Source organism: Caretta caretta, chromosome 19 (assembly GCF_965140235.1).
Source record: "Caretta caretta isolate rCarCar2 chromosome 19, rCarCar1.hap1, whole genome shotgun sequence".
Classification (NCBI taxonomy): domain Eukaryota; kingdom Metazoa; phylum Chordata; order Testudines; family Cheloniidae; genus Caretta; species Caretta caretta.
This window is the reverse complement of record NC_134224.1, coordinates 1,557,852-1,568,063: the sequence shown is the minus strand read 5'-3', so window position 1 is coordinate 1,568,063 and position 10,212 is coordinate 1,557,852. Positions and strand designations below refer to the sequence as shown.

The following is a 10,212-nucleotide window of genomic DNA, read 5'->3' as shown; positions in this document are numbered from 1 at the left end:
CTCCCGCAGCGCGCGGCACCGCCCTGCGCGGCACGCGCCGGCTGGGATGGGCGGGGCGCAGGGGCTGGGAGCGAGCGGGGGGGCGGGGCTTGCGCGAGGGCACGGGGGAGCGAGCGCGCCGCCATATTGGGATCCCGGAAGCCCTGGGCCCGCACAGCCCCAGCCGGGCTCTCTGCGGGGGGGCCCGCTCGGGGGGCGGCTGGGCCGCGTGGGCCCGAGGAGCGGTTCCCCGCCTACGGAGGCAGCGAGTGACGTCCCTTGGTCTCGCTTACGTCTGAGGGGCCGCCCGAGACGCTTTACACTCTACGCATGCGCACGGCGCAGGTGCAGTCGTCTACCTCCCCACCCCGACACACCTGCTACGGCGCATGCGCGTCCAGCCGGCGGCTGCTTTTTGCATATGCGTCTTCGTGGCTTAACCGCTCGCGAGCGCGGAGGGGGGACGTCATGACGAAACGACGCTGCGGCGCGCGGCCCGTTGTTGCCATGGTGACGGTACACCGCTCACGGGGGGAGTGCGGGCCCCTGAGCCGCCATGATCCCCCCGGCGGACTCGCTGCTCCGCTACGAGACCCCGGTGCTGGTGAGCCGCAACCCGGAGAAGCGCTCCCCGAAGGTGAAGGACTGCGGGGGACGGGCCCGGGAGGCGGGTGGGGGGCGAACTGGGGGATATTGGGGGGGGGGAGCCGTGGGGCGGGGGGGGCTGAGCTGTGAGGAAGGGGGTTCGTGGGGGGGGGGCCGGGCGGAGCTGGGGGTACGCGGGGAGGGGGTACGCGGGGGGGGCTGGGGCGGAGCTGGGGGTACGCGGGGAGGGGGCTTTTGGGGGGGGCCGGGCGGAGCTGGGGGTACGCGGGGAGGGGGCTCGTGGGGGGGGCTGGGGCGGAGCTGGGGGTACGCGGGGAGGGGGCTTTTGGGGGGGGCCGGGCGGAGCTGGGGGTACGCGGGGAGGGGGCTCGTGGGGGGGGCCGGGCGGAGCTGGGGTACGCGGGGAGGGGGCTCGTGGGGGGGGCCGGGCGGAGCTGGGGTACGCGGGGAGGGGGCTCGTGGGGGGGGCCGGGCGGAGCTGGGGGTACGTGGGGGGGGGCTGGGGCGGAGCTGGGGGTAGGCGGGGAGGGGGATTTGGGGGGGGCCGGGCGGAGCTGGGGGTACGCGGGGAGGGGGCTCGTGGGGGGGGGCCTGGGGCAGAGCTGGGGGTACGCGGGGAGGGGGCTCGTGGGGGGGGCTGGGGCGGAGCTGGGGGTAGGCGGGGAGGGGGCTTTTGGGGGGGCCCGGGCGGAGCTGGGGGTAGGCGGGGAGGGGGCTTTTGGGGGGGCCCGGGCGGAGCTGGGGGTACGCGGGGAGGGGGCTTTTGGGGGGGCCCGGGCGGAGCTGGGGGTACGCGGGGAGGGGGCTCATGGGGGGGGCCTGGGGCGGAGCTGGGGGTACGCGGGGAGGGGGCTCGTGGGGGGGGCTGGGGCGGAGCTGGGGGTAGGCGGGGAGGGGGCTCTTGGGGGGGCAGGGCGGAGCTGGGAGTACGTGGGGCGGGTGCTCGTGGGGGGGAGGGGAGAGGTATGTAAAGGATGGAGCATGTGAGAAGCCTAAGATGGGGACTCTGGGGGTGACCCTGTTGTGGGGTGGGGGGTGTATGAGATGGGGACATAGGGAGCCTGTGTGTGTTTGTCAGTAGAGTCCTTAAAGGGCAATAAAGAGCCTGCTTCTCCCTACTTTTCCTTCCCCACGTGTGCTGACAGTCTTTGTGGGGAAGGGCTTTCTCTTTTCTCCTGACTTGCATAGATCCTCTGAACATGTGGGAGAGGGGTGTGTGAATGGGGGAATGGGCAGGAAGGAGTGGGAGTAGTGGAGGATGAGGGGGAGGTTGGCTTCCCTTGTGGGATCAGTGGCCTCCTTCTCTGCCCCAGTGTCTCTCTGGGGTCTGCTTCCGCACACGCTATGGTTGGAATGTGTGCCCTGCCTGTATAGTCCCGGGATGTTTCTCATTTGCAGGCGCGTTCTTTGAAAGTGAGTCCTCAGCAGCCTGTGTCAACAGGACCTGTGCCACCTCCTCCAAAACCCAAGACAACTCCTACATCTGTAGATCCAACAAAACAAGCAGAAGAAATCTTAAACGCAATCCTGCCACCAAGGTAAGAAGCTGCTCTTTCTCCCTTTCACCATGGTTCTAGGATCGCAGGAAGAGTCAGCAATGTATAATTCTGACCTGGAGGGCAAGGGAGAGGCAGGCAGTGAGGGGATCTGGAAGTTGGGATTCAGTGAATGTCACAAAATGGTGTTGGGGAGAGAGTGGTGGATGGATTTCTAGCTAAATGAAATATTTGTGCCTGTCAATGAATGTGGCCCATCTAATAGCTGGTTATTTGTGCTGGGTGATGAGTGGTAGTTAAGTAAGTATGTTGTCTAATTTGTAACAATATTGGCTCTTTCTGAATCTGACAAAGATGCTTTCCTCAATGACGTACTGAGGTAGCAAATGGCCCTGATTAATTATACATCAGTTTTTAAAGTAATATAATCCAAATTTTTTTCCTGACGTAGCATCAGACACAAATCAGCAGTCTCCAAGCGTTTTTAAGTCTTGTGTCTTGCTTGATGGTTGTGTAGTGTGCAGTTAGCCATGTTTGCTGTCATCCAAGTGTTGTGTAGCTAAAAGTTCCTGCCTTGCTAGACTACTTTCAGGGATCATTTCTATAGTTTGTAACTAGAGAAGTGTACATGCATGTGTAAAACGCCGGCGCTCCCTCTGCTGTTGAAATGCCAGTTCAGCAGGGATAATGAAAGATGTGAAGGCAGCATTTGTTTAAGGATCAGGGCAGTGATCGGAAGCTGTGCTGACATTGTCTCTCAGTTGTAATGACTATGGAGGGTGGAGAGAATGCTTGCATTGCACACTTCTGTGAACAAAAAATGGGATTCTTTCAGTCTGTGGTGGAAATCAGTGCTCAAGCATATGCTTGATCAAACCATATCCAGAGGCAGCTCCTAGGTTGTTGCTGATAGCAGTCAATGCTTGTTATTGGCAGTGAAGCTATTATGAAAGCCATGAATATGGCTAACAAACTAAGCTGTGCTGCTTTTGTGATGCAGAGAATGGGTGGAAGACAATCAGCTATGGATTCAGCAGGTGTCCACCACTCCCAGTACCCGAATGGATGTAGTTCATCTGCAGGAAGAGCTGGATCTCAAACTACAGCAAAGACAGGCTCGAGAAACTGGGATTTGTCCTGTCCGCAGGGAACTCTACTCACAATGCTTTGGTTAGTGAATACATCCAGGTCCCAGAAATCATAGCAAAAGGCTTATTTGAATGATACTAAAACACCTGAAGTTTCTGAATAGCTCAGGACATAGGGAATGGGAAATAGAGACTTTCATCTAAGGTGGTACGGGTTCCAGTCTACCCTGGTCAATAGGGAATGAGAATCATTACCATCCCATGCCTGTTTGATGACCTGTTGATCTCGGTTCAGTTCCTGGTGCAGAGATCGACATCAGAATTAACACAAGTAGGGCTCTGTGCGAAGTCTCAGCAAAGAACCCAAGGTTAGAATGGACGTACATTCTAGAAAGAGAGAAAGAGAAATCTAAAGAGAAATTTTCCTCTTTCAGCCTAAATGGGTCCTACAGGGCAGGGTTGAGGCACACTGGCAGGAGACAGTGCATGTGGGAAGCTTGCACTGTTATTAAACATACTGTACTTGCCCTCTTGAGGCTGCCCAGTCTGTCACTCTAGCATCTCTCACTACCATGTATAGATGAAGCACTCCTGTTGCAACTGGGCTTCCTCTTAGTGTCAGCTTGTATACAGAACAGTATTTTTTAAAAAAAAATCTATATACAAGCTGACACTGAGGAGGTGTTACTGTGGCAACAGAGCATTGAAGAGTAAACTGGGATTTGTTGCATATTTGCATGGGAGGGAAAGATTCATCCAACCACACTTAGATCATACTCCAGTAACTAAATTAATTCATCTTAAATTATTAAACATCTTGGTGACACTATGCTAGTCCTCCAGCTGCTACAGACCAACTCCGGAGGCTGGAGGAAGACACCAGCCACTGGTTTAGAGAGAATTCTTATTAATATAATTGATTTGTAATTCCTTAGCAATAGGAAGCTTCAGGTCTACACTGCCTTGCCTTGAACACCTCAAATGTCATGGCCATAATTACCTTGCCAGGCACACTGGCCCATGTCAAAATGTTTGTCTTGATACTTATGTAAAACATTTTCCCTCTATCTTTACTGTTATGCCCTTTTTATTTAAAGATGAACTTATCCGTGAGGTTACGATTAACTGTGCAGAGCGGGGACTGTTGCTGCTTCGAGTCAGAGATGAAATCCGAATGACCATCGCTGCCTATCAGACACTGTATGAGAGCAGTGTTGCCTTTGGTATGAGGAAGGCATTACAGGCTGAGCAGGGCAAATCTGACATGGAAAAGAGAGTAAGTGGGGCTGATAACTTCATAATGTACCTGTGATCTGGCACACAAATGTCTCTTATCTTCCTCATGCTGGCTCAGCAGATCATATTTTCTCACATATCTAGTAGAGCTTTCTGACAATTTTTTGCAAACAAAATCAACCAACAAAACCTTCACCATTTTTCAGTCAGCTCCACTACTCACATTTGAGTCGTTTTCTGATTTCATCAATAAACTCGTTCAAAGTATGCCATTTAAATTTTTTTTTTAACTTTCTAGTTCCACTGGGTGGCAGTACAGATCATCAAAACACACATCTTGCTGATTCCCTGAGGCTGCTTTTTAATGGATAAATTGGCTATTATCATTTTTATTCTTCAAAGACTGTAAAATGCATAACTTATATCTTCATTGTATTTCACAAATATAGCAATGAATGTCAGGCATATCTATGTTCTTTAAAAGATTTCAGAATTAGAAGATGAAAAGCGAGAGTTGGAAAGACAAGTGAATGAGCAGAAAGCTAAATGCGAAGCTATTGAAAAACGTGAAAGTGAAAGGCGGCAGGTAGAGGAGAAGAAACATGGTGAAGAGGTGCAGTTCTTGAAACGAACTAATCAGCAGTTGAAGGTTAGTAAAAAACCCTGACGGCAATGTCTTAGTAGGAAAACAACTGAAATATTTGCTTTGTAAATAACAGGGAGTCTGGTGGCATCTTTAAGACTAATATTTATTTGGGCATAAGCTTTTGTGGGTAAAAAACCCACTTCTTCAGATGCATGGAGTGAAAATTACAGATGCAGGCATTATTATACTGACACATTATTACACTTCTCTTCATGTGTCAGTATAATATCCTATCCACCTGCTGACCTTCACAGCTTGCTTGTGGGTCAGAGGCAACTTTGGGATTTAGTTGAAGAACTTTTGGATAGGTCTTTTGTTACAAATTTAAATGTGTGGGTTTCCAGTAGAGGGCAAAGTAATTGTTTGGAAGAAACTTGAATCTGAACCTGTCACATGGGCTGATTCTGTGAACCCCTAATTTTTTATAACCACATGTCTTCAGCTGCATTGGAATCTCAATCTTTAGGGGAACTCGTTGGCAATATCACTACATTTTCTGGGAGCTTCCCGTCTCTCTCTCCTGTTGTGCAGTAGAATTACAGATAGTAAATGGCAGTGACACATTATTAACTAAAAGGAGTACTTGTGGCACCCTAGAGACTAACCAATTTATTTGAGCATAAGCTTTCGTGAGCTTTACTAACTGGGTTCCTAAGGCAGGAAGCATTTGCTTTGGTCAGATTAAAGCATAACTACTGTATTGTAACTAGTAGTACTTCTCCAGTTGTCTGCTAGTGCTGTCTCCTGGAGCCAGAATACGTCAAAATAACTCTTCCAATGGCTGTGCTTCGCTGGTTGATACATGTGGATCACGGCAGTCTAGTTCTCTGAGACAGAAGGAGTAACTCTCACTCTAAAACAAAGCACCCTGGCTTTGGCAATTAAGATGCTTCTCCAGGCCAAAAATATTTAATTTGATGGAAGCAGGGTTTGTGTTAGCTGATCCCAGGATAACATGTCTTTCTTTGCTGTTGAAAAGTTACTTCATGCTTGTGGTAAAAATATCTATTTAAAGCAACCCAGAACCTTCCTGGCCAGAACTAAATCTCTTTACTTAGCACTCAGAGCTACTTTCCTTATCTTTGACTTTATCACATTTACACTCAAGACTTCCTCAGATAATGTTAGTTTCAGACCACCTTGCAGAGTCTTAGGCCACAGAATGGGGTAGCCATTAGACCAAGGATATGCTGCTACCAAATCCATATTCCTTTCCTGAGCCAGAAGTATTTATAAAGAGCTGTACACTTACAATTGCTACCACTTATTTTGTTGATTTAAGTACTGGAAGTTACATACAGTACAAGCTCCCTGTGCATTAGTAGCAAGTTCTTTTATCCAGGACTTGGGCGTCAAGTTGTCTCTGTGACTGAAAAATTTGCAGTTCCCAGATACTTTTGTCTCTGAGTCAGAGCTTGCATTCCAAACCCTGAGAGCCAAGTGTTTAATTTAGCAAGCATAATACAGCCTGAAATCGGAGAACAAACGACTTTTTCAGCAACTTTTATTTAATTTCATTTTCAATACTTTACGTTATAAAATGGGTCTTTCACTGAATAGAACCAAGACCAACTTTTAGTTTTCTTCTTATAATGCAACACATCTGTTCCAAGAATGAAACAAACTAATTTATAAAACATGGAGTAAGGAATGAAATAATCAGGAGAAAAATCCTGGCCTGGTTCCGCTGGAGTATTCAAATAACTTCCTAGCATCCTCGCTTTGGAAACAATGGAAAACTGTCACCTTTCAGCAATGGTGGGTGGGGGTGTAGATTGAGTCTAGTGAACTTAATGAGTTGTTTGTCTTTCAGGCCCAACTTGAAGGTATCATTGCACCAAAGAAGTAGATTTCCTTGTGGGGCCCTGCAGGAAGAACTCATGAAATCTTTCTCTCAGCAAGGCCGTTGTGGTTAGTGACCCAGGTCTGTCTCCTTCATAAAGTGATCCTGATTTCTACACTTAAAGTAACTAGAAACATTGCAATTGTATTTCTTCTCCCCTTCCCTAGTCTAATAGATTAAAATGTTTTGCTAATTACTGTGACCTCATTTTCAGTGACTTTTCAGCATCCAGCTCTTTGTATGCTGAACATGTCTGGGATTTGCCTCTGTGATTCTCTAACCTATCACTGTTAAGGTCATACTATTTTTAATAAACTTTTTTTACATTAGCACTTCTGCCTCTCTAGATCTGTTAGATGCTGTACAGATTTCAGAAGTACCATACACAAAGCATTGGACTAATATCAAATGGAGTGTACCGTTCAAATACTCATTCTGCTAAAATGAGTGTATTTTGTTTCTGGGGTGGAAGCAGGTCCAGACTCCTGAGCTTTCTATTAAGCTGTACAACTGCCAGTACGGCTGGATGTGAATGGTAAGGGGCCAGCCTGCTTTCTGCTCTTCTGAGCTGTATGTGTGGGAAAGATGCTGTAACATTGCTAGCCTGCTTTTCCTCATCCCAGTCACTTGTCTGGCCCAGCACCTTCATTGCTACTGTATAATGCATCCCACATCTCACTATTTTCCGTGCATGTCTGTGACATGCTGTACTTCCTGCTGAGCTCTAGCATACATCACATGTACCTCCCTGGAATAAAAATTTATAAAACAGGACAGAATGCAACTGGGTACCTTTGGCTCCAGTGTTCAACAGGCAGTTGGTGGGGCACTCTGACCATTTAAAAGTGCTGGTCTTAGTTAAGGAATGGCAGGTTTCGGTGCATTTTCTGCCTTTCCTAGCAAGGGCCATATCTACCCCAATGGAAGGTTAAATTCTTGGAACCTTGTTATGGCACAGAGCCCAGCTTGGTTCCAACCCTGAGTTCTCTTTACTATTCTGTTTATAGTTCATCACTAGTGTTAAACATGCACAATTACCACATTGCCCACCCAACCAAAAGTGTGATCACTTGGTGTCCTCAGTTCCCTTCAGCAAGTAGAACACCTACGTAATCCCCAACCATCCAGCCAAGGGGGTGCTCTTTTCTCACTGCCTGCTGCAACTGCATTTCTTTCCTAGAAACTCTGGTAGTGACACCTTCTGTACATGCAACTCTGTATACGAGAGGAGAAACAGCAAGTCTAATGCTGGCCTTGCTCGGTGGACCCCATGAAACCTGTTTGTGGCCCCCCATGGGGCCTTAGACCCCTGGTTGAGAACCACTCAACTTGAGGCCTAAAGGTCTCTTTGCTGTGTACCACTCAGAACCAGATACTAGACACTTCACTAAAGAAAACTTAAAAGGCATTTCCCATGCAGTTGTATAGGTTTTTGTTCTACTGTTAACTAAAGAGGGAAGTAATTTATTAGGAAAGTAGAGTTCAGAGGAGAAAGCTACTGTTCGCCATACCAAAATCCTCTAAAAATAGTAACTTATTCCCAGTGCACCTTGAATTAATTCAACATTAAAAATTAATCTGGACTTAATATCATTGCAAAAAGGGAGTGTGGGGCTCATCCAAGCACAAGTTGTCTTAACAAGAGTGACTGAAATCTTCACTTGTAGCACTTGCATAACTAGCATGTTCTATACAACTAGATATTGTTGAAAGATGACTCATTTTAAGTCATAAATTGGAGTCAGAAAAGCTCATTTTCAGAATCTGCAGAAAGACTTTCTAAAGAGCTTTGTGACAGTAGCTGCAGAAGCAAGTTTCAGCCTACATTTTGGTACTACCAGCTGTACTCTGTTCAGCTGATGAGGAATGAAAAGGATCATAGGGTAACAGTCATTTAAGTCATAATTCGCAGCTTCTGTTTTCACAGCATAGGGAAAGTTATTGCAAATGAGGGCTGCATCCTTTTTTCCATTATCTTGGACTCTAATATCCAGAAAAGAAGAAATTTTGAGGGACTTAGACTTTAGTCTCCTCCAGAGACTTCCATTTTGTGAATACCTAAAAAAACAGTGTTTCCTGTTACTGCTTCAGTTTTCCCTTGCTCATTTTCAGCCTGAAACTTAATTTATCCCAGGCTCATTCCTTTGCCAAAATCACTCTTGGGGCTCAATGGTCCTGACAAGCTACAAAGTGGTTACTCACTCAAGTAAGGAATTAAGACAAGGGATTCATTTTAAGTAAGAGCAGGACTCAGTGATTCTATAGCTCCAAAGACTCAAGAACACTTCCAAGGCATGTCTCATTTGGATGCTCAAGAATTGTGGATGGCCAAATATCCAATGAAGTGGACGAGTGTTTGGTTTAGCAGTGATTAGAACTCCCAGCAAGATAAACTCACACATGCACAGGTGAGAATTCCCAGGTTCACAATGTAACTTTATGCCATGTCTCTGCTTTCCAATAAGAAAGGATTCCCATTACTGCCATTTCCAGGGGCATGATAATTTGTTACTCTGGAAAACAGCACCTTATTCTGACAAAGGCACTAGAACATAAGTGCTGCTCCTGCGTCAAATCCCATGACAAACATGGCCCTTAATAAAATTCATCGAATTAAAAACAGTTAAGAGGCTCAAAGCCCTGTGAATGACCCCTGCCCCAGACACACATTTCCAGTGTCTCTTCATCTGCCATAGCCCTTCCTTCCCTGTCCCCCAGGTCTCTTAGCAAGCAGTTGCGCTGAAGAGTGCCTAATTGTGCGGTTGTTTCGTGATACAGAGAGATGGCTAGCAGAGTAAGTGGCAGGTAATGAAGCTGGAGGCACTATTTGTCTTGAATACATGGCTAAACTCAAATGAGGTAAAAGGCTGAACCTATGGCATGAATTCAAGCAATCGCTTCCACTATTCCAACCCTGTGATGTTTACAGACTGCTGCCTATCCAGCAAGCTGCAGCTCCTAACTCAAGTCACCCCTTCTCCAAAAGGATTTTGTAATTATGGTTCTAGGTTTTAATTTGGTGCTAGATCACAGCATGGACTAACATTAGCCACTTTTATGCAGTGCCATTGTGGGAATACCGTGTACTCATTTGAATGCTTTTTATGCACACTGAGACCATGAAGCAAATGTGATGCCATGTTGCCTCTATATAAATCCATGGTACAACCACATGTTGAATCCTGCGTGCAGATGTGGTCGCCCCATCTCAAAAAAGATCTATTGGAATTGGAAAAGGTTCAGAAAAGGGCAACAAAAATCATTAGGGGTATGGAACAGCTTCCATATGAGGAGAGATTAATATGACTGGGTCTTTTC

At 47.4% G+C, this 10,212-nt stretch overlaps 1 protein-coding gene across 1 annotated transcript; it reads left to right on the top strand.

The window, feature by feature from the left end:
- The first annotated feature begins 125 nt into the window (after positions 1-125).
- Positions 126-7,223, top strand: DNALI1 (dynein axonemal light intermediate chain 1). The gene is made up of 6 exons (XM_048825674.2): positions 126-616; positions 1,984-2,123; positions 3,082-3,251; positions 4,267-4,445; positions 4,890-5,054; positions 6,865-7,223. The coding sequence occupies exons 1-6, from the start codon at positions 536-538 to the stop codon at positions 6,898-6,900; spliced, it is 771 nt and encodes a 256-aa protein (XP_048681631.1). The 5' UTR covers positions 126-535; the 3' UTR covers positions 6,901-7,223.
- Positions 7,224-10,212: the final 2,989 nt, after the last annotated feature.

Bases quoted from the DNA above. Each gene is read 5' to 3' on its own strand.
- DNALI1 (XM_048825674.2), top strand. From the start codon at position 536: ATGATCCCCCCGGCGGACTCGCTGCTCCGCTACGAGACCCCGGTGCTG. The intron at 4,446-4,889 runs GTAAGTGGGGCT...GTTCTTTAAAAG, and splicing joins AATCTGACATGGAAAAGAGA to ATTTCAGAATTAGAAGATGA. The intron at 5,055-6,864 runs GTTAGTAAAAAA...TTTGTCTTTCAG, and splicing joins GAACTAATCAGCAGTTGAAG to GCCCAACTTGAAGGTATCAT.